General features: G+C 40.2%; 1 protein-coding gene across 4 annotated transcripts in view; it reads right to left on the bottom strand.

The window, feature by feature from the left end:
- Positions 1–24,113, bottom strand: part of DLGAP4 (DLG associated protein 4) — a 222,315-nt gene that overhangs the window by 75,450 nt on the left and 122,752 nt on the right. For all 4 annotated transcript variants that reach the window (XM_031953956.1, XM_031953958.1, XM_031953957.1 and 1 more), the window contains exons 2-5: positions 19,810–20,958; positions 18,234–18,454; positions 15,734–15,848; positions 12,641–12,691 (exon numbers count right to left, since the gene is read on the bottom strand). In XM_031953956.1, the coding sequence (XP_031809816.1) occupies positions 12,641–12,691; positions 15,734–15,848; positions 18,234–18,454; positions 19,810–20,862 (1,440 nt within the window). In that variant the 5' untranslated portion in view covers positions 20,863–20,958. The remainder of the gene's footprint in view (positions 1–12,640; positions 12,692–15,733; positions 15,849–18,233; positions 18,455–19,809; positions 20,959–24,113) is intronic.

Raw genomic sequence — 24,113 nt, 5'->3', positions numbered from 1 at the left:
GAGAAGTTGTAAATATAAGACAAGATGTAAGGAGGGAGATTAGGGCTGGATAAATAGATCTAAAAGTCAATTGCATAGAGATGATAACTGAATTCATGGTACAACACTAACATATCCTATTATTGTTGGATTTGGGATCGGAGAACCAGGATTTGAAAATCACTCCTGCCAAGATTGAAAATCATATCCCACTGATGAAGAGGAGAATTGGGGTGAGACATTCTGGAAATTCTCAAATTCTCAAAATCAAAAGATACTGATTCTCAAATTAATATTTGAGAATCAACATCTTATTTCAAGGCATCTATCACATCTCCCTTGAATATGTTGCACAGAAATGAAGCACTACTTCCAATGAACAGGGTAGAGTTCAGTGAGACTATTCCCAAATGCTCAATGTTAATATTTTCTAAGTGAAGCCTAAAGTGGAATTAGTTTCTTTTGGTTGTTCTTAATGACCTGTCTTGAGCTTGTGGTCCACTAAAGCATAGAAATCTTCTTTTGCTATCTATATTATAGCCATTTTATGAATGAAGAAACTGAGGTACAGACAGGGAAAGTGTTTGTATGTCTAAGTAGGTGTCAGTCTTGGTTTTTGACTTGAGGCCCAGTGTTTTTTCCACTAGCTTAGGTCATTTGCATAAAACAAAATCAAAGGTTTAACTAGATGGTCCATCACATCCTGCCATCACTAAAAGTAACTTTTATTTCCTTTTTTTCTCAATATTATTTTTTCAAAATACATAAAAAGATAGTTTTCAACATTCATTTTTGTAAGACTTTGTGTTCCAAATTTTTCTCACTTTCTTCCTTACCTCTTCTTGCTCCAAGAGAGCAAGCAATTTGATATAGGTTAAATATGTGTAATCCTTTTAAATATATTTCAAAATCTGTCATGTTGTACAAGAAAAATCAGACTGGAAGGGAAAACCCATGGGAAAGAGAACAACAAACAACAAAAAAGTGGAAATATCATGCTTCAATCTACATTCAGTCTCCATAGTTCTCTTTCTGGATGCAGATGGCATTTTCCATCCCAAGTTTATTGCAATTGCCTTGAATCACAGCAATCTTGAGAAGAGCCAAATTTATCACAGTTGATCATCACATAATCTTGTTGAGTAACTTGTTTCTATAGTGCTTTAATGCTTACAATAATTTTCCTTGTCGCCTTGCATGGCTTTATTTGTGAGACCAGACTTATGACTTTATTGGTATTGGGAACTCCTGAAGAGGAAATTCCCTATACAAAGGCAAATCAGCCCTCCCCTTGACACTTAGAGTCTTAGAGTTGCCTGAGTGGGTAAATGACTTTTCAATATGACACTGTCAATTCAATGTGTGTCAGAGGTAAGCCTGGAAGCCAGGTCGTCCTGATTTCAAAGTTGTTTCTCTCTCTGTTATACCATTCTGCCTCTTGTCTTAGATAGAACAGGGATCAACTCTATTTTACATTTGAGGAAAGTCAAGTGAATCCCAGAGAAGTTGCGATAGGTTTCAGGGTTCAGAACTGAAAATGATCTTGGATCTTGTCTCTTGTTTTAAAGCTATGGAGACTGAAGCCTGAGGAGATGAGATGACCTCTGCAAGATCACAAAGGAAAAGTCACAGAGCTGGGATTCAAACCCAGGTCCCTGAACTCCCATTCCAAGGTTCTTTCCACCAGATGGTGGTATTACTTCAACTCAATGGACTTTGCCCATAGTTACCCAATTTGGGGTGTCAGGGAAAAGGAGGTGACTGAGAAGTGAAGGAGGGGGAGAGTCACTGCTATAGGTCTTGAGAGAATCTGGGAGGTGCTGTCTGGTTTAAAAACTAGGCCTAATGAGTCCCTCAAAAGAACAAAGAGAAAGCTCTGATAGCTTTAGCCTTAAGCCACAGAATAAAGCTCAAATTCCTCAGTATCCAACCTCTTCTACCAATCTTCCTGTCCAGCCTCATCTCTCATTCATTTTCCTTTTCTGAATTTCAATTTCCTCATTTGTTAAATGGAATTAAATGGTAGGACCACAGCTTTAGAGCCATAAAGAACCATAGAAATCACTGAATCCAATTTGCTTATTTAACATGGGAGAAAACTGAAGTAAAGAAAGGTTAAGTGATTTAATCAGGATCACAGACCTATTAAAAATCTGAGGCAGATTTTGAATTCAAGACTTCATGAGTCTGAATCTATTGTTCTATCCACCATATGAGGCTATAATTTACCTATTTCCCAAGACTGTAGCTAGCAAAGTGGGTAAGATATGTTCCAGCCACAGTGAATGACTTGGTTATACTCTAAACATTCAACCATGTCTTCCTATCCCTCAATTTTTCCTTATGGAATTCCTTAAAACTGAGATATTGTATTTCTTCCCCTTCTCTATTTACCTAAATTCTAACAACTCTACAAGATTCAATTGTAATAATACCTCCTCCAGAAGGTATTATCTGGATAATACCTGCTCTGAGTTCCCTAGTGAGGAGTCATCTTTGCTTCCTCTAACTCCCCTTGGATTTTGTTTGCTAGTTTCTCATACAATAATCATATTCTATCCTTCATTACAATTGTGCATTGAATGGGGGTCAGTTGTAGAGGACAATCAATGCTTGAGGAGTATGGGCTTTATTCTGTTGCCAAAAGGTCAAAGCTAAGAGAACTTTCTCTTTCTTGTGTTTTAGTTCTTTTATAAGGCTTTTATAACACTATATAAGAACTATACTTCTTCTATAGGAACCTTGGGCAAGTCCCTGCTCCCCTCTGGGACTCAGTTTCCCCATCCATAAAATAAGGAGGTTGAACTGAAAAAGAAGGAGAAAAGAGAAGATTGCCTATATAGATTTACAAAGCCAGACAGAGGAAGATTGTGCCAATGCAAGAGGAAGAATAAATATAGAAAAGTCCCCAAATTCATAGGAGACCAAAATCCAAGAAAAAATCCAATCCCTTAGATGTTTATGCACTAATGCTGCTGCTGCCGCCACTGTTGCTTGTCCTTTGTTCTCGAAAAGGACCATGACATCAGGCAGGTGACATACAATTGAATTGGATTTAAGTGAGGGAGGGCTGTGCAAGATTACCACTCCTCCAGAATCATCTGGGCCCAGTGATAAGATATACATTAGGGTGACTGGAGATGCACAAATATACAAATTATAGAAAACAGGTAAGATGAAATAGCAAGCCTAATGCAAGGAGGCAAACTTGACTCTACAAGTATCTCTGAGACTTTTTGGATTGGGAATCATGGCTTTGAAAGAGTATATATATGTATATATATATATATGTGCTTTATTCACTATGAACAGCATTGGTAAAAGGGAAAGAAGTATCTATATTACCAAGATACACTATATTACCAAGATACCAAATACAAAATGGGGATGTAAGATGGAAAACAATTTGATGGCTCTCAGTGGAAGCAGAAACCAAAGTGATAGAAGGGAGAATGAGGAGCAAATTGGGTGGAATTGCAAAAAGACAAACTTAAAGTCAATGTAAGGGAAAACTCCCCAACAATTAGATTGTAAGATCCAGAGCCTAACAGGCCACCTAATTTAACCACTTCATTTTGCAGATGAGAAGACTAAGGTCAATGGAGGTTAAGAGACATATCCAAAGTCATATTAGATAGTAAATGTGAAAGGTGGAATTGAACCAAGTTTTTTGAGTCAGTTTTCCACAGTACTATGCTGATCTATTCCAAGATAGAATGGGTCGTCTCAAGTGATAAATGATCCTCCACACCCTGCAGAGACCCAAGCAAAGAGTAGATGAGCACTTGTCAGAGAGATATGGTTTGGACTATGTGGCCTCTGTGATATTATACTACAGAATACCTGGATAGGGCCAAAAGAGCATCTTCCTTCCTTCCTTCCTTCCTTCCTTCCTTCCTTCCTTCCTTCCTTCCTTCCTTCCTTCCTAACTTCTTTCCTTCCTTCCTAATTTCCTTCTTTCCTTCCTTCCTAACTTCCTTCCTTCCTAACTTCCTTCTTTCCTTCCTTCCTAACTTCCTTCCTTCCTTCCTTCCTTCTCCCTCCTACTCCCAAAGTAGAACAGTTCTACTTAGATCTACTCAAGTCCTCCTGACTTCAGGAAATTCTATGTACTGTTTTACCTAGCTACCCTCATTCAAATTTGGCCTTGGACACTTATTAGCTATGTGACCCTGGGTAAGTCACTTAACCATTTTTGTCTCAGCTCATCTGTAAAATGTTGGAGAAAAAAATGACACTACAGTATCTTTGCCAAGAAAATCCCAAATGGGGTCATAGAGAATTGAATATGAATGAGATGACTCAACAACAATAAGACAACCAATTCAAGATGTCTAGTAGGCAGAGATATAAGATTGGAGCCCAACTTATAGACTAAGATAGGATATAACAATCTATGAATCATATGCATAATGATGATAATTAAACCTATGGGAGTTGACGATCACTAAACCAGATAGTACAGAGAAAGAAGAAAAAGGGCCCCAAGATAAAGCTTTGGAGGACACCAATTGTTTTGGCATGACTTGGATAAACATCCATTGAAGTAGATTGAAAAGAAACTGTAGATAAGTAAGTGAATATTTCAAGAGTAGAAGAATAAAATGAAAATTTAGAGAAGAGAAAATACCCAAGAGGAGATGGTGATCAACAGTGTAAAAGACTGAAAAGAGTTCAAGAAAGATGAGCACTGAAAAAAAGCCATGAGATCTGGCAATTAAAAGATCACTGGTAACCTTGGTGAAGGAAATTTCAGTTTAAATGATGAGGTCAGAAACCAAAATACCTTGTTGGTAATTTAATCTGTCAAATGGTGGAGGAAGTAACAGAGGGAATTGCTATTCTTGACCCAATTCTCATCAGTGAGGTGGAGCTGGTTGTTGCAATGGAAATGATGGGGAGAAGTGACTTCTTTCTTTGAATTTGTTACAGAAAAGGAGAGAAAAACTGGACATAGTGTGACAAACACTCTGATTTTTACAGAGCAAATTTCAAAGGGTTCAGGAAAACCAGGTAAGATTTTCAGAACTAAAATTCTACAGGGCATCCCCAGGGAATAAAAGAAATTTTCAAGAATAAAAGAGAAAAACTTTGAAAAGAGGAAATTTTCTCAAGAGATTAATGTGGATACACTGAATAACAAAAAAAAGGACATATATAATATATAAGAAATGATGAGCATCAGTGGTACAATGATCCAAGACAATTTCAAAAGATTCTTGATGGGAAATGCTATCCATATCCAGAGACAGAATTAGTGCAATATGAGTGAATATTGAAGCATATTACTTTTCATTTAATTTTTTTGTAGTTTGTAGTTTTGTTATGATTCTTTTTTCATAATGTGACTTATATGGAAATATGTTTTACATGATTACACATATAACATATAAAATTGCTTACCTCTTAGGGAGGAGAAATGGAAGGGAGAAAGAAAATTTGGAACTTAAAATTTTATTTTAAAATAAACGTTAAAAGTTATTTACACATAATTGGAAAAAATACTATTTTAAAAAAGAAATGATGAGCATTATGAACACAGAGAAGTATGAGAAGACTTGAAATGAATTAGATTTAAAGTGAATCTAGAAGAAATAGGAAAATAATGTTCAATGAATACAATGCTGTGAATGGAAAGAACAGTAATAAAAGAAACTGAATGCTGTGTAATTATGATGACAAGCTTGTCCTCAGAGAAGAAAGAAGAAAATCTTCCTCCCTCTATTCTTTGAGACAGTGAAGGTGGAGGGAGACAATATGCTGCTCAGACTACTTCTGGATCATGGATGTAGAACACAGCATATTGTGTCGGATTCAATTAATGTGTTCGTTATTTTGACTGAATTGCTTCCCCTTTTCTTTTATAATAAATTTTTGATATAAACACATATTTTAAAAGTGTAAAAGATTAGATAGAGCATGAAGAAATTGTATTAAGTAAGCAAGAAAGGGTAAGTGAGTATGTTATTCTATTTGTTTGTTTCTCTTGGTTTTGTGATGATACCTGGTAATAACAATGGCTGATGGACATCATAACTACCTCAATAGATAGCTGTCCAATTTACTTATGTTTTCCATTATGTTGTTTTATATTTATGTTTATAGTTTATATTTATATGTAATATCATATATTATATATTATATTTAAAGTTTTTAAAAACTAAATAATATCATTTCTAGCACACCTAGGAGGAATGTTCAAAGAAAAAAATAAAATAATTGCACACAAGATGGAAACAAAAACAAGGTAACAAGATAAATATAAAAATGTGTTGTGGGAGTCAAGAATGCTATATCTGGAAGTGAGCTGAACTGGTGAGGAATCATAGAGACAATGGAAAGGGTCTTCTTTAGCTATTTAAGGAAAAGGAAAACTAAAGAGCTTAGACTCAGGAAAAAAGGGAGAACTACAAAACTATGACCATTTCTTTGCCAAGAAAAATAATCTTTGAACTGGAGCGAACAGAACAATAATGGCTTATTGGAAATTGGAATCTCAGATAATAATAATACTGTTAATAATAAAGTAATAAAAGAATACTGTTGGGCAGTTGGGTGTTACAGTGGATAAAACACTGAGCTTGGAATCTGGAAGACTCATCTTTCTTCATTCAGATCTGGACCAGACACTTCCTAGTAAGTCATTTAACCCCATTCACCTCAGTTTCCTCATATGTAAAATGATCTGGCAATAGAAATGGCAAATTAGTCTGGTATCTTTGCTAAGAAAATCCAAAATGAGGTCACAAAGAGTTGGATATGACTGAAATGACTGAACAACAGCAAGAGACTATATCTTCCTCAAAGGTGGTGAGATCATTCAACCACTGTCTTTGAAAGATTATAAAGTAGAACAGAAAACTGAGGAACAGCACTCAAAAAAGGTAAATGTGTTGATTTTGAATTAAGAGAATCTACAAACTAGAGAATAGTGACCTTGACTTTGATTACTTGGAAAATTCATTATTAATTAGTATTCATCCATTAATTAGTAAATACTACTAATTAGTGAATTTTTATAAAAGGAACAGCAATCATGAAGAGATAAGATGGTTTCATTAAGGATAAGACATGCAAGACCAACTTCATTTTCTTTTTTGACAGGGTAGATATCAAGAGAATTTTTTAGACATAGTTTACCTAGATTTTAGCAAAACATTTACAAAGTCTTTTATGTAATAATTCTTGCGGACAATATTGAAAGATGTAAGTTAAACAAGAATGCAGGCAAGTGGATTTGGAACTAGTTGAATGCTTAAACCTAGAAAATGGTCAATAATGATTTAATGCTTGTCAAATTTTGTGAAATCATGAAGCTAAGAAGCACAACTACTATCTCCTGACCCAAAAAAGTCTCCAAAAGTTAGAACAGTGGGCTAAATCTAATAAAATGAAATTTAGTAGGAATAAATGTTAAGTCCTAGTTGGATTGAAAGAAATAGTTTCACAAATATAATATGAAATGATAGCAATTTATTTGAAAAATATTTGTATTTATTTTTAAATGACTCAATAGGAGTCAGTAGTGAAGCCAAGTAGACAGAGAACTAATATAATCATAGAAATGTCCAAGATTGGGAAGGGGATGAAGATGATAGGACTCACTGGACTTTGTTGTGGTCAGATGACATCTGAAGAATTGAATTCAATTCTGCATTCTACAAGGATGATGATAAGCTGGAAAATGTCTAGGAGAGGGTGACTTGACCGGTGAAGGATCTCAAAATTATGCCATATAAGAATTAGTTGAAAGAACTGAAGATGTTTATCTTGGAAAAAAGACTTGGAGGGAACATAATAGTTGGCTTCAAGGCTCGCATGAATTAGATTTGTTTTCTTTGGTCCCAGAGGGAAGAAGCAGGAACGACAGATAAAAATTGTAGAGAGGCAGATTTATACTTGACATAAGGAAGAAACTTGTTAATTATGTGAGTTATCCAAAAGTGTAATGGACTGCCTTTGGGAGGTAATGAGTTCACATTCACTTGGAGTCTTCAAGCTGAGTCTGGGTGACTACTGGGTGATATCCTGTGTATAGATCAGGTGAATGATAGTAGATGTTCTTGTTCAGGCATGCACTAGTGGGGCTTCTGAGAATTCTGCTAACTTTGGGGTTCTGTGACTTTGTGTTTGAATGGTATTTTAGACTCCTTTTGCTTTGGGTTTTTGATGATTCAAAGTGAATAAAAGTCCTGGGTCTCTCTTAGAAATGAGAATATTCCCAGGGAGAGGAGACCATTTTTATGACAATCTGTTCAAAGATAATCAGGGATGTCGGAGTCCTGAGAAAAGATGATTTGAGCAATAAGGGTTTCAAGAGATCTCCTTCCAACAGGAAGAACAGGCTAGGGAAATTCATCAGAATTTTGAATTTTTCATAAAACAGAAAAACAACATGATATAGTGAAGAGAGAGCTGGAGTCAAGTCACCTGGTTTTCAGATCCACTTTTGGTGCAGAATAGTCATGTATTACATGATGTCTAAGATTTCTTCCAGCTCTAAATTTGTTTCCTTATAATCCCAACCTAATCCCCCAAAATAAAGATCCATTTTTAACGTGAATTTTTTTTCCTGGTGATGCTACATTTATGATAGTAAGTTACGAAGTATCAGTCTCTGAAGAATTAAAATTGTGGATCAACACATATCCAAAAATGTTTGTTACAGCTCTTTTTGTAGTAGCAAGGAATTGTAAATTCATTGAATGACTATCAGTTGGGGAATGGCTGAATAAATTATAGTATATGAATGTAATGGAATATTATTGTTCTATAAGAAATAATGAGGGGTAGCTAGATGCCACAATGAATAGAGCACCAGCCCTGAGGTCAGGAGGACCTGAGTTCAAATCTGATCTCAGACACTTAATACTTCCTAGCTGTGTGACCCTGGACAAGTCACTTAACCTCAATTGCCTCAGCAAAAAAAAAAAAAAGAGAGAGAGAGAGAGAGAAAGAAAGAAAGAAAGAAAGAAAAAGAAAGAAAGAAATAATGAGCAGCCTAAGTTCAGAAAAGACATATAAACTGATGCAAAGTGAAATGAGCAGAACCAAGAGAACATTGTGCACAGTAACAACAAGACTATGTGATGATCATCTCTGATGGACTTGGCTCTTTTCAACAATAAAGTGATTCAAGTTAATTCCAATTGACTTGGTAAATGTTGAAAACTATTTTTGCATGTATTGCATGTAAAAATAAAATACCTTTAAAATAAAAAAGTTGTGGGTCAATCAAAGAGCAATGAAGAAGCTCATAATAGGTAGGAATAGACTTCAATGCCTGACCAACAAGAGATTGAACAGAAAAGGCCAGGTAAAAGACATCATCATAGAGAGGTATGTTTAGAAAAGTAGTGGGGCTGATTATGTAATGAGAGTGAGGAATCACCCAAGATTTGGGTGTCCAGGAAATGTCAAGAGAGGGACAGAAAAAGACTTCCGAGACACTGGGGAGAATATTTGGAAAGAATTCACTGGAAGACTTGATAAGCATCACAAAGTGTGGATGAATTGTAATATGTACCAAGGAGGGGAATAGCTATACTGATGAGATCATAGAGTTATCTAAGTATTTATATGCTAGCTCAGGGAAGAAAAGCCCCCCCCCCAAGTGGAAAATATCAAAACTATTTTTATTATTAATAACATGCTGTTATCAAATATTTTAATATATTTTATTTGTTGTTAATAAAATATTTTGTTATTGATAACAAAAAATAAATGACTAAGAAGGCATCAGATAACTCACATACCTATTTCTCTCATTACTATAAAATTTTAATAATAATAGATTATCGTTGATGAAAATGAGAAGAAAAGGGCTTTTTCAATAGCTATCTAGATCACATCTTCACAAAATCCAATTGACTGGGAACTATAGAGAATATAAAACCATATTTAGTTTATGGTTTGTTGACTATAGATCAGGAATAGTAATAATAATTACAACAGCCAATATTTATTTAGTGTTTACTATGTGCCAGACACTGCTAAGTGCTTTATAGCCATCTCATTTAATCCTGAAACCAACCCTGGGATGTAGATGCTATTATTATTCTTATTTTATAGCCAGGAAACTGGGGAAGATGGAGGACAGGGAACTTGTTCAGAGTTTAATAACTCTTAAGAATAGGAGGTGACATTTGAACTCAGATTTCCTGAGTCCAGGTCCTATGATGAATCCATTCCACCCCCTAACTCCTCCTAGAATGAGACTAGACCCATGATTTCATTGGTTAAAGGGTATTACTAGGTGAGGAAACCTCCTCCACCAATACAGGTTGGCATCTTCCTTGCATTTTATAGGTTTAATTTTTAAAAGCAACTTATAGTCTTAAAAATCACTAGAGCACTTAAAATATTAAGTGCTTTCCCATATGTCATGGATGCAGTATATGGCAGAGACAGGAATTGAACTCAGGTCTTCTTGGTTTAGAGTTAGCTCTCCATCCACTATGAAATAAAACAAAATGAATCTAGCACATCTCCTCTGAATTTGAAGTCTCAAGTTTGTAGACTTGGATTTGGAATGGACCTCAGAAGTCATCAAATCTATCTATCTTTCTCCTTTTTTTTTCAGATAAAGAAATGTAAAGTTAAAAAGGTTAAGATCACAAAATTAATAGGGAAGAGTGCCAACATTTGAACTCAAGTCCCTTGATTCCAATTTCAGAACTCTTTTCTGTGCCATGCTCACGAAAGACCTGAGTTCAGATTGTGCCCCAACATTTATTAGCTTAATCTTTTTAGTCTCAATTTCCTGACTTATCATTGAGTAGAATAACACTTGCCATAAGTATGTACCTTCTAGAATTGCCCAAGTCTCAAATGAGATAATGTATGTAAAACAACTGGTAAATTTTAAAGCACTATAAAATTACTGCTGCTTGTTACTGCCACTGTTGTTATTTGACCTGGTAGAGGAAGATGTAGCCTTAGATGTTCTTTTCCAACAAGATATCTCCCATGCATTTTTCAAAATCACACAATATTCCTTGATAGAATGCTATTCCAGAGATGATTTTAATGATTCTCCATCAATAAAACAGGAAGGTACATGCTTGCCAAAGTAGCTTGCCCCTTATTATCATGAAGAACATCTTGCTTTAAGGTTAAAAAGATGGTGAGATTCTGTATGGAAAGTGAAGTTCTCCACATGCTTTTGTTTGGAGATGACAAAATACCCAGTAGAATGTAAGCTCCTTGAGGGCAGGGACTGTCTCACTTTTATATTTGCATTCCTGAGTCCTGGCTTTAAAAGTACTGTAAAGTGCTGTGGAAACTGGAAAGCCTTTTTAAAAAATCATGAAGTGCTCTGGAAGTTGGGTTGATTGATTAATTGATTGACTGTTAATTGAACTGAGTCTGGGAACACTAAAAGGCCTCCTTAGTGAGATCCAGGGCCTCTCAAAAAAGATTGGCCTATTAATCCACAGGAAAAAGCAAGTGATGATGAATGAAAAATGCCTATTGCCCAGATTATGACAGAGAGTTGGATCTGCAGCCCGTTGACTTAGTTCAGTAACGCACATATCTTGGATAGGAAATTCAAATGGGCAATGGGCCCAGAATTGACAGATAGAAGGAGATCAGGATGGACTGTACTTGGGAAATTTCCCAAACTGATCTTTGTTACAAGAGCCTTTTTTTAAATAGACCAATATTTTCACCATAGTGCCATATATTTATGTCTCTCAATCATGGAACACTAAACCTCAGAAGAATAAAAATCACAGGTGACCTAAATAATAAGTAACATTTATATAAACTTACATATATATATGTAATATAAATGTGCACATATACATACATATATGGCAGAAAAATTAGGTGACAAGATCATAGAATAATTTGTGATGACAGATAAAACTGTCCCTGGTTGCACTGGGATTCACGATTAATAAAAAACTCCTGAGGAGGGTCTCTGATGAGATGGATGGCTCCTTTAAAAGTGAGCTTTGGAAGGACATGGACATGTATTATGTAGGATGAAAAGTATGGAGGGGCTGAGATATGAAACTCTGGTATATACAAAACACAATAGCGGGAATACATATGTATCCTAGAAAAGGAATGATGTCTGTATGCTTCTCTCATAGGAGTATGTGAAGGAAGCTTCCTGTAAACTGTAAATCATAATTCAAATGTGAGTCTTTACTGCTAAAGCTGAAACTCAGCGTGGGGTCAAATCTTACTTCTGATACATACTGGTTCTGGGCAAGTCACTCAGTGCTCCAGATAATTGTTTGGGATCATAGTGCAGAGCAAAGGCAGTTATACATTGGTAGAGGAAAATTTCTCCCTGGGAGTTTTATATACCAGTGAAATCACGGGCTTGGCAAAACATTCATTAAACCATGCTACAGTATGAAAATCAAAGTCCTTCCTGGTGTGGCCTGCAGGGGTGAACACTGAGCCAGGGAGTCAGGGCTTTTTGAAGCATATGCTCTCAGCCCTGGGATGAGATGCCCAGAGCCAAACACAGAGCTGGGGGAGCCTCCCAGAAAGTGACTGGCATCCTTGAGTCCCACCCTCAGCCATTGCTTCTGGGACCTCAGAGCTGGAGGGGAAGAATTCCCCCAAGAGGGGGAGGGATGAGGACAGGGAGGACAGGGGGAAAAGGCAAGGGAGAGAGGGTGAGATGGTGGGTATACTGTACCTGTTCCTCATGGGAAAATATCTGAGGCACAAATGAGGCCTGTCCAAAGATCTGTGGAAGAGAAAGATGAGGGAGGTTAATGGAAGGATAGAGAGGAGACCTGAGACAGTAGGAAAAGATCCTTTACAATTACTGTTATGAATCGGACTCTTAGAGTTTAGTCAACCAAATCAATAAACATTTATTACTATATGCCAGGCACTGTGCTAAATGGGGGGAAACAAAAAGAGGCAAAAGACAGGGTTTTTTTTTTTTTCTGCCTCCAAGGGACTCACAATCCAATGGAAATACAGTATATAAACAAATACATATAAACAAAATATACACATGATAAACAGGAAATAATTAACAGAGGAAAATACTAGAATTAAGAAGGATTGGAAAGCTTTTTTAAGACTAGTTTCCTATGTTGGAAGAATTGCATCTATTTAACTTATATTGCATTACTTGCAATCTAGAGGAGGAGATGGAGGGAGAAAAATTTGGAACACAAGGTTTTATAGAGGTGAATGTTAAAAACTATCTTTGCATATATTTGGGAAAAAAGCCATTATTTTTTTTTTTTTTTAAAGACTAGCTTCCCCTCCCAGAACTAGTCTTCTCTCTTTAAATATCCCAATGGAGGTCCAAACAGCCTCCCCCCAAATACCTCTGGAATAGGGGAATTCATGAGAGGCACAGATTCTTAGAACTAGGAAGACTTCCAGGTCAATCTCTTCTTAAGCAAAATTCTTCAATAACACACGAGGGAGACAGGTATAGGGGAAAGAAGAATAGGCTTAACTTCAGAGGACCCATGTACAAATCCATGTTTGGACAGTGACTGGCCATGAAATCTTGGATAAGCCCTTTCCCCACTGGAGGACTCGTCTGCAAAGTGAGGGGCTGTTAGACTGCAGGGTGTAGTGCTGTGGTATCAAACTCATAAAGAAACAGATCTCTGCTGGAAGCATATTGGCTTAGAAAGCCACAATTAATGTAATCTCCTTTATATTGTATTTATTTTGTTAAACATTCCCCAATTACATTTTGCCAGCCCTTGAATGATCTTGATGGCTAGAGTTTGACACTTCTGGTAGTAGAGAGGGGATTAGACTTGGGGTCAGAAAGACCTGAATATCAGGTTGTATCTGATGGCCACCAAAGTTTGCTCCCTCTTTAGAATCTGTAATCTTAAGATGCAGTTATCTCTCAGGTCCCTTCCAACTCCAAATCCTACAAATACTCTCAAAAAGCTTTCAGTTTCAGCTTGAAAATCTCCAGGGATGAGGAACTCATTACTTCCTAAGGCAGTACATTCCACTTTTGGACAGCTTGACACAAAAAAAAATTATAAGAACCTTGATCTAGCCCAACTTTCTCATTTTATAGATGAGGATGAAAAGGCTCAGAGGAGGAGGTTACATAAGGTTACACAGGTAGAGTGGCAGAGTGAAGAGTTGAATCTAGGTCCAGATTAAGGTTGGAATCCAAGCTTGGACACTCAGAACAGGGTCTTAGGTCAGGGTTTGCATCCTCTTCTCTGGACCTATACCCATCCTTAAAAGAATTGTAATAAACAGGGTTTTTGGCTATGGGGCCACAGAGCAGAAAGATTGGGGCTGAGCCACCTGTAGGGTTGGGTCCAATGAATGAAAGCTGGAAGGCTGGGGATCAGTGAGATGCGTCCTACTCCCACTCTGTGCCCATGAAGGCCCTTATAGGGGACTCCAGGTGCTCCCATCAGGTCTAAAGTCATCCTTTCTCCCACTTTCAGGTCCCTGTACAATTAACCACCTTGTAGTCCTTACACTTCTCCCTTTTGTTATCCACAGAAATGCTGCTACACTCTTCTCAACTTTCGTAAGAAATCTGGACTGAGGAGAGGGTAAGGTTAGGGATTCCCTGTGGACTGTACATTCTTGTTATGGTCAGAGAGTAAGAAAGATTGAGTTGCAGTTTGGCCTTTAGTTCTTAAGGCTAATAGCTGGTTTCAGTGACAAGTTATGCTTTGGATTGAATTCTTTTTTCTTTTTTTTTCTTTCTCTTGTTTTAATCTGATCCTTGCTCCCTGTTGGGAAATGCTAAGCTTTCCTCTCTGCTGCAAAATGCAAACACTTTTATGGCTAAACCTGGAATCAGGACTCAAATCCTACCTCAGCCACTCAATTGTGTGAACATGGCCAACTCACTTAATCTCTTTGAATCTCCATTTTTCTCAAATGTAAAATAATAATTATTATAATTACAATATCTACAAAGTACTTATTATGTGCCAAGCACTGTGCTAAGTACTTTACAATGATTACATTATTCGAACCTCTCAGCAATGAGGAAACTAAGGCACATAGAGATTAAGTGACTACCCCATAGTTCTACAGCTAGAAAATGACTGAGGATGGATTTGAATTCAGGTCTTCTCACTCCAGGCCAGTGGTTCTCAAACTCTTTTTCTCAGTATTTTTATGGTATTAACAACTATTGAGAATATGTCCAAAGAGTTTTTGTTTATATGGGTTACATAATAGATCTTTATTATAAATAGAAAAAAACTAATTTTGAATTTGTAGATCCTCTGAAAGGATTTCAGAGACCCTCCAGGATTCATTGCACCACACTTTGAGAACCACTGCTTCTAGGGCATGTACATTGAACTGCCTGAACCTTTTGCTACAGATGCCTGTGGTCATCAAATGAAATAATGCATATGAAATAACTCAGATCATAGAGTTAGATGGGTCCTTCGAAGCAATCTAGTCTACTTGTCACATTTTAGAGAACAGGATAGAAGTCCAAGGACTTTTCCAAGATTATACATGTATCACATATCAAAAACAGGATTCAAACTTGAGTCAGTATGTTTTCTATTGTACCAAGTGGAAACTTTGCAAACCTTAAGGAATTAAATAAATGTCAATTTTTATAACAGGAGGATGATAGTCTTACTGAATCCATTTACCTTGGGAGCAGAGAGCTCATCAGAAGCACACAGATCATCCCTCATTGCAAGCCCTGCCTAGCTTTTAATATTAGCCACTACTGTTAATCTCTGACCTCTCTCCCCCTCTACCCCGATCTGAGCCAGACCTCCCCTTACCCTGGGCCCTTTCTCACCTGATTGATGCAACTGGACTCGGTAATGCTATTGCCAATGGGATTATATTCCTCCTCCCAGCTCGGGAACTTGGAGGGTAGCAACATGTCCACAGAATCAAGGCGATCTAAGCTCCTGTGGGGGAGACAATCAAGGCTGATACCAGGGAACAGGGATTCATAGACTCAGAACATCAGAGAGGAGAGGGAGTTAGAGGAGCCCGAGGAAAACCCCTTCATTTTACAGAGGAGGAAACTGACTGCACGAAGAAGGGGTATGACTGAGGATAAAGAAGCAAGTTAGAGGCAGAACTCAGGAATAAAGGACCCCGACCCCAGGGCTGTCAGCCCTGTTCTTGATGCTCCAGGAGGGTCTATATCTGTGGAGGGTAGAGTGGGAGATAAAGGGCAGGGAACGGGAATCCTCTCACTGTGGCGGGGAAAGGAAAGACCCTTCCCTTGGTTCCAGGTGAACAGGAGCTGTCCTCAGCACCAGGGGAATCCAGTACAATTAGTACTGCTTAAAAAGAACACTCGTGGAGAAATTCTACTGCGATGGAGGGGATGGGGCTCGCGGGGCGGCGCTCATCAACACTCTTTTGAGTCAAGTCAGCATTAGCAGACCTCGGAGGGAGGGGAAGGATTCTGGTTAGCGCAAGAAGGACCGAGGTCTTGGATGACACAGAAACTGCTCTTACTTTCGCCCGCCACCAGGTGGCAGCCGCGACTCACGTTGGACAGCCTACAGCCAAACGGGCCGGTCAACCTGTGTCACAGCTGGGGCCGATCTTAGCTCTGACGCTAATGTGTGTGAGTGTCTGGGGGCTGGGAAATAGGGTGAGGTACCCATGGTAACCCTCCCCGGAGTAACCTCAGCAATGGGGTGCAGTGGGAAGGACAAAGCCTTTGGAAGAGGGTTTGGTTTTAAATCCTAAAGGTTCCTAAAAAGTGCGACTGTTGGCAAATCCCTGTAGTCTGACTGAACTTCAGTGCCTTTGTCTGCAAAGTGGGAGAGGGAGGGAAATAATCATACTTGCCCTAGCCATTCACCGAGTTGTAGGGAAAGTTTTGCAAACCTCAAATTGCTAGGTGAGCTGTTAATAGGCTAGAGACTGGTTCTATGATTTTATTAGAGAATTCTGGTGAAAAGCTTCTCTCTCTATCAGGGCAGGTGGGCACCTTGGCAGATGGGCAGCTAGGTGGGACGGTGGATAGACTGCCAGGTCTGCAGTCAAGAACACTCCTTCTTCCTAAGTTCACATCTGGCCTCAGACACTGTGTGATCCTGGGCAAGTAACATCACTCTGTCTGCCTCAGTTTCCTCATCTGTAAAATGAGCTGGAGAGGGAAATGGCAAATCACTCCAGTGTTTCTGCAAAAAAAAAACCCTAAATGGGGCCAGGAAGAGCCAGACTTGACTGACTAACAACCATCACCTTTTCTACAACACAGTTACAATTGTCTAGGGCATTGAGTGGTGAGTGACATGTCCAGGCTCACACAGAGATAATGTGTCAGAGGCAGAACTCGAACCCAGGGTCTCCTGGCTTTGAGGGCAGCTCTCTATCCACTATACTGTGCTGCTTCCCAAGCTATTATTATTAGTACTATTAACCAGGACACCCTCTAACTAGGGCATGTTTTAACACAGGGAGCCTCAAACCAGGACAACTTGTCGTCAGTCTGATTGTGGGGCTCAGGGTATATACCGGGCCATCCTGGGAGAGAGACTGAGCCAGAGCATGGAAAGGAGATGCAGGGAGAGAGCTGCTGGCCTGGGGTTCCCAGGTCACGGCTGGGGGCACCAGGACAGACTGTCAGAACCAGAGGGGCTCTTAAAGACAGCCTGCTCAGGGGCAGTTAGATGCTTCAGTGGATGGAGCCCCAACCCTGGTGTCAGGAGGATCTGAATTCAAATTTACCCTCAGATATTGACTAGCTGTGTGACCCTAGGCAGATCACTTAACTCCAATTGCCTCTCAGAAAAAAAAAAAGACCAACCCTCTTGGGCGAGTCCCTTTCTATTTTAGCTATCACTTTTCCTGCTTATAAAATGGAGTGGGATATAGGGTAAACATGTCTAATTATGATATTCTATATGTCAAGGTATCATTCATTCATTCTTCCTTTTTTGGGAGGGTTAAGTGACTTGCCCAGGATCGTGCAGCCAGTAAGGGTCTGAGGTCCCATTTGAGCCCCAACCTTCTCATCTCCAGTGTTCTACCCAGCTGTCCTCCAGGTCCCTTTCACTTTTGACATGACATTCTGTATTCTATTTTCAGAAGAGGAAACTACAACCTAGCATGGAGTAGGGGTTTGTTTCAGAGACATTGGAGCGGTTTGCCATTCCCATCTTCAGCTCATTTTACAGTTGAGGAAACTGAGGCAGACAGGGTGTCATCAGTGTCAGAGTCAGGATTAGAACCTAGGGGTCCTGAGCCCAGTGCTCCAAGGTGAGGTCAGGGACCTGGCTAAGACCTGGTGGGGTCTCCTGGCATGGCCAAGGCAAGGGGAGGCTCACCTGTGGGTGGTGCTCTGCTCACTCAGCGACTGCTGGGTGGCTTTGAGGTAACTCTGCCTGCGGGCAGCTGTCTTGGGGGATGGCTTGGGGCTGGTGTCCGAATCTTCGCTGTCCTCATCGCCCATGGCCTTGATGTAGCTCCCACTGCGCATGCGTCTGCAAGGAATCTCACTGTCTGCACCCGTCCTGGAGAGGGAACTGTTCCACTCACTTGGGGGCACCTGAGGGAGGGACAGCAGCACGGACAGAGAGAGCACCAAGCCCCACTGTCAGAGCCCCGATCACATGGAAAATGGCAAGAGCCCTGCAAAGCCACTGTCGCCACCCCGGTGATCTTGGGCTGGACCCTCCATTCTGGATATAAAATGTCTGTATTTCCATCTATAAAATGGATGGACATCTTAAGGTTCCTTCCATCCTTGGCATATTCTATATTCTAAAGTCCCTTATATCTTTGACATGACATTCTATGCTTTAGGGTCCCTTCCATCTTTGATGTTCAATTGTCTTTTCTCCCCATTTAGTTAATATTACAAGTAGATGTTCAAGTTTCTAAGGACCCTTCTGACATTTTGTCCTTACATCCTACCTGATATGGCAGTCTAAGCCCTAAGCTTTAAAGCCTCGTGGCTTATGATTTTATAAAGAAATAATCATAACTTTACTTTGGTCAAGGCTCTACTACCCTCAGCTATTTCTGGCCATTGCCACTGCCCTTAAATCTACCACCCTCCAGAGACTGGGCCTTGGCAAAGAAGAGCTTCTGGATATTTGAAGATCCTTTTAGATCCTGTCATATCATATTATAGAGGTGACTACTTCTAGACACATCTAAAGGATGTGAAGAGGAGGAAAAAGGATGTGAAAGGAAAGAAAAGGAGATTAGAGTCTGAATATTTTCACTCTTGAAAAATTAGAAAATAAACAATTCTTTCTTTCTCCAAATGTTTCTGTTTTCTTAGATACTCCTAGGCCATCCTATCTCATCTAAATGAACACTCAGATACTTTGGTAGCCAGAAGTAAAAGTGTTAAGAGAAACAATGTACAGAGTGAAAAGAACAATAGGTTCAATGCTGAAATCCCTTTTAACAAGCTGTAATTGTGAGACAATCCCTTCTTTTCTTGGGAGGGGTCTCAGTTTCCTCCCTTGTAAAAAGGAATGATAATATCTGATCTTTGTCTTCTTATTGTGTTATGATCCAATGGAAGTGGATGAGAAAATACTGTCATCACTGTAAAAATGTTTTGAACAGCATAAAGGACCTTGCACTCTGTAAAGTACTTTATAAAATATAAATCATTTGTCACATAAATTTGTCATTTATAAGTCACTTGTAAACTGTGAAGTGCTCTCTTGGAAAATTCTTTGTAAATTGTAAAGCTCGTTAAAGTTCTATTCCTTTTTGCAAATTGAAAAGTGCTTTAGAAGGTATATCACGAGAGCTAACTTATGTCTCTGACAGGAATGAAAGAAGGAAATCCTGGTTCCTTCAGGCCATACCCCATGATTCCTTCTCGCCTGTTCTTCCTTGTCTCCCACACCCCATTATTCCCTTCCTGGAGCCCAAGATTACCTGAAGGTAGTGGTAGGCCAGGTCTTGATGACAAGATTTGGACTTTAGCAGGGCCTTATCAATGGTAGCTGAAGCTTTCTGGCAGACTTCCCGGGCATGGCTGAGGGTCAGAGTGGACCAGGAGCCGCGTTTGCCGTAGCTAGCCTCTGTGCTGGCAGGCAGGCTGGTAGGTGGGGGTGCCCCTCCTCCCCCTCCTCCTCCTCCCCCTCCTGCTCCTCCTGCTCCTCCTGCTCCTCCTCGGGGGAGCTCAGTGTTGTTCTTGGCTGCTTTCAGCATGTGCTCACTGAAGGTATTGTAGACAAAGTATCGTGGCTGTGCCCGTTCCGGCTGCCGACCCAGTGTCATCAGCCCCGCCGGGGGCCGGTAACCACAGTCCCCACTGTTGCCACTATCCAGGTTGTCGTCTGAGCTCCACCAGCCTGAGATGTTGGATCGGCTCCTCCGTTTGGGCTCGGCTGTCTTGGCTGAATCCTTGCCCTTGGCCCTCCGGCCCTTCCCGGTCTCCCCGCCCCCAGCTCCCCCTTTGCGGCCATTGCCACTGCCCTTAAGGCCACCACCCTCCAGAGACTGAGCCTTGGCAAAGAAGAGCTTCTGCACTGAGTGGACCAGGTGACGGATGCGCCCGGGGCTTTCCCCTCGCGGCCGGGGCTCTGCCCTGTGGAACTGAAGAGTACTGAAGCCGTCACGATGTACGGGCAGCTGCTTCTCAAACTGGTCCAGGAGGTTGGCTGGCAGCCGGTTGATCTTGGTGGCTTGGGCATGGCTTGGGAAGGGGCCCTCCTCAGGGACTTCGAAGTGGGAATTATAGTGGAGGCGAGGGAAGGTTCCACTGGTGGGCAGGGGGCTGGGCAGAGGGAAGAGAGTATCCCCAGGCACAGCAGTTGAGGCTCCTGGGAATCCTGACTCACGGGAAAAGGGGTCAGCTGTCACTGTTGCCGTTGGAGACAGCAGGTAGGGGTTCCGGTCAGATCCAGGGAACAGAGCATCCGGGGGTGGTGGCTCCAGGCTGTCGGAAAGGTGGCGACCTCGACTGTCCCCACTGAGGCCTTTCATGGTCCTAATCGGAGCCTCAGAGCATCTCGTCCGCCCCCTCCTCACCCTTGATGGCTAAAGGGGCAGCTGCTGCTGGGCCCCTCCCTGGGCGCTGTCCTGAGGAGGAAGGAGGATACTTGGTTAAGCTAAGGGGACAGGGCCAGATACATGGCTTTAAGGGACTGGGGCTAAGTGTCCCGGGACATTGAGTTGGACAAAGCTAAAGGAGGTTAACACTTTTTAAAAGATGAGGTCTTTCCTGAGGTTTTCTTTTCTCCTTTCTGTTTCTGTCTCTGTGTCTGTCTTTCTCTCTCCCCTCTCTATGTCTCTCCTCTCTTTCTCTCCTCTTTTGTCTCTGTCTCTCTCTCTGTAACTACCCTCCCATCTCTTTTTTCCCTCTCTATTTCCCTCTCTGTCTCTCCTTCTCTCTGTCTCTCCTCTCTGTTTCTCTTTCCATCTCTGTCTTGCCTCTCTCTTCTTCTCTCTTTGTCTCTGTCTTTCCTTCTTTCTTTTGTAAATTTGTAAGTTTATATTAAATTCAAGTATAAAATAAGAACAAAACACATTGCCATATAAACAGCAGACCACAAGAGAGGATTCAATATAAAACAATTAATTTCCATCTCAAGGAAACCTATCTAATAAACACTACACATTGTTTTTGAAGCTGCCCAGCTTTTCTCTGCTTCCTTGTACATTTATTTTTGTTCTTTGCTGTGTTTCCTGAGCTTTTCTACAGCTGGGTGACCATGAATAAATTCTTGTTTTCTCTGAATCTCAGTTTTCTCAGCTGGACTAGATGGTTCCTTTCAGAGCTGATTTCCTATGGTTCTATAAAAGGAAACAATATTAATAACGCCAAACAGTCCTGAGTGGAGACAGCAAGTAGTATTATTATTTTCATTTTATAGAGGGAGAAACTGAGGCTGACAGAGAACTGACTTGTCCACAATTATATGGCTGAGATGTGTCTGAAATAGCTATCGAAAATAAGTCTCCCAAATGTATAAATATGTATACATATATTGTATTTAACATATACTTTAACATATATAACATGTGTGGGACTACCTGCCATCTGGGGAAGGGGTGAGGGGAAGGAGGGAAAAGTTGGAATAGAAATTTTTGTAAGGTTGAAAAATTACCCATGCATATGTTTTGTCAATAAAAAGCTATAATAATAAAAAAGAACAGAAGTCTTCAGAGAACTAAGTTCTTTCCCATCCACTCCTACCCATTGAGACCTGACTATGTTCTTTGGCCTCTGTTGCCATTTGGCAAAAGAATTTGAAAGGGTTTTGACACTGACTTGTTGTATGATGTTGGGCAAGAAGTCTTTCTGGGTTTTAGCCTCCCATCTGTAAAATGGGTGGGTTGGATTACATGAACTCTAATGGCCTAGAAATTACAGTCTATGATGCTGATGCTAATTCTAGAATAAAGGATATTTATTTTAGAATAAAGGATAATTAGACTTAAAGACCAAAGTTAGAAGAGGCCTTGGAGGTGAAGTCTAAATTTCTCCTTTTACAGAGGAGGAAATAAGGAAAGAAAAACTTATTAAATACTTACTATGTGCCAGTAACTTTACAAATATTATCTCATTTGATCCTGGGCATGGTAGGTGCTGTTATTGCTCCTATTTTACAGTTGAAGAAACTAAGATACATCACACAGAGGGGAATGAACTGCTCAGGATTGCACAGGTAGTACGCATTAGAGATGGGATTTGAACTGAGGTCTTCCAATTTCAGATTCAGTGCTCTTTCCCCTGTACCATGCTGCTTCCATATTCTAGGGAATATGGGCCCTCTTTGATTTCATCCCTCCTTGATCTCACCACATCACTTTGCCTGAGGATTATTTTTCAGTCCCACTTCCACAACCAAATATGTCTGTAGATCTGAGATTAAGAAATTCTGCTGTAGGGCTTTGGAAGAGGGGTTTGTTTTCAATTAAAGTTAGGATTCATTGTGTGGCCAAGTTGAAAGCTCAGTCTGGGTCTGGATGCAGGATTTTTGGCCAGCTCCTGGAGTTTAGAACAAGCCTAGGTCAATTAGGCAGGAAGTTGGCCACTCAGAAAGACCATAGAGAATCATGGACAGATGGGGGCAGGGGGAGCTCCTGAAGCCAACTCCCTGTGAAGTTCCATTTCCTTGAGAGCAATGAGGCTTGTATTAATTACCACTAATTATGGGGAGGCTGCCCCATAATTTCTGTAATGTGTCTACTGGTACAGGTCACTTGGGTAATAATGGTAGGATCTGAGTCAAGGTTCTCTCACTCTACAACCAATTCTTTTTTCTAGGTCTTGAATGCTGGATTAAAAAATCTGTATCATAGAAAAGCACTATATAAGGAATCAACAGACTGGCCTCAGCTATTGGACTATTGTGTGACCTTGATAAATCCCTAAAAGATCTGTAAAGCTGAGAGGGCTAGTTGCGGAAGGGGAGGTGGTGCAGACAAGGAATCAAGAGGTGTTCCTGCAAACTTTTTGAGTCAGCATTAGGCCCTGTTAGATGCAGAGCTCTTGTTGGTTTTTTGGGGCCATCAGCTAAGTGAGTGGATTTTTCCTTTAGGTTTATAGGGCAGAGCAGCAATTCTGGAAACACTGCTGCAGAAGAAAGAAGCAAGAACCCCATATATCAAAGGCTAAGAATTGGAAGGGGTGTATGGGGTAAAGTAAGTTCCCCCAAAAAAACCTCCTTCCCCATCTCAGCACAGTAGGCAGGGCTAGTTCTCCCCTTGTGGCTCTCAGCTCTCTCCTTAGAACCATGAAGAAAACATCCAAGCTATTCTTAGGTCTATGCAGCCTCCCCATAATTAGCAGTAATTAATACAAGCCTCATTGCCCTCAAGGAAATGGAACTTCACAGGGGGTTGGCTTCAGGAGCTCCCACCCCCACCCCCACCCCCATCTGCCCATAAGGCAGTCTTTCTGAGTGGCTAGCTTCCTGCCTGATTGGCCTAGGGTTCTTCTAAGCTCCTGGGAGCTGGCCAGAAAACCCTGTATACAGATCCAGCCTGAGCCTTCAACCTGGCCCCATGATGAATCCTAACTTAAGTGAAAATAAACCCCTCTTCCAGAGCCCTTCAGCAGAATTTCTTAACCTCAGATCTACAGACAGACTTCATGAGGTCTTGGATGGGAACAAAAAAGTTATATCTTTATTTTTACTAACCTCCAAGTGAAATTTACTATTTCTTTGAATTATGAGTAATAGGGAACAATATTCTGAGGAATCTGCAAAATTTTTCAGATTGTCAAA

Source organism: Sarcophilus harrisii, chromosome 2 (genome assembly GCF_902635505.1).
Source record: "Sarcophilus harrisii chromosome 2, mSarHar1.11, whole genome shotgun sequence".
Taxonomy (NCBI): Eukaryota; Metazoa; Chordata; class Mammalia; order Dasyuromorphia; family Dasyuridae; genus Sarcophilus; species Sarcophilus harrisii.
This window is presented reverse-complemented; position numbering and strand designations above follow the sequence as displayed.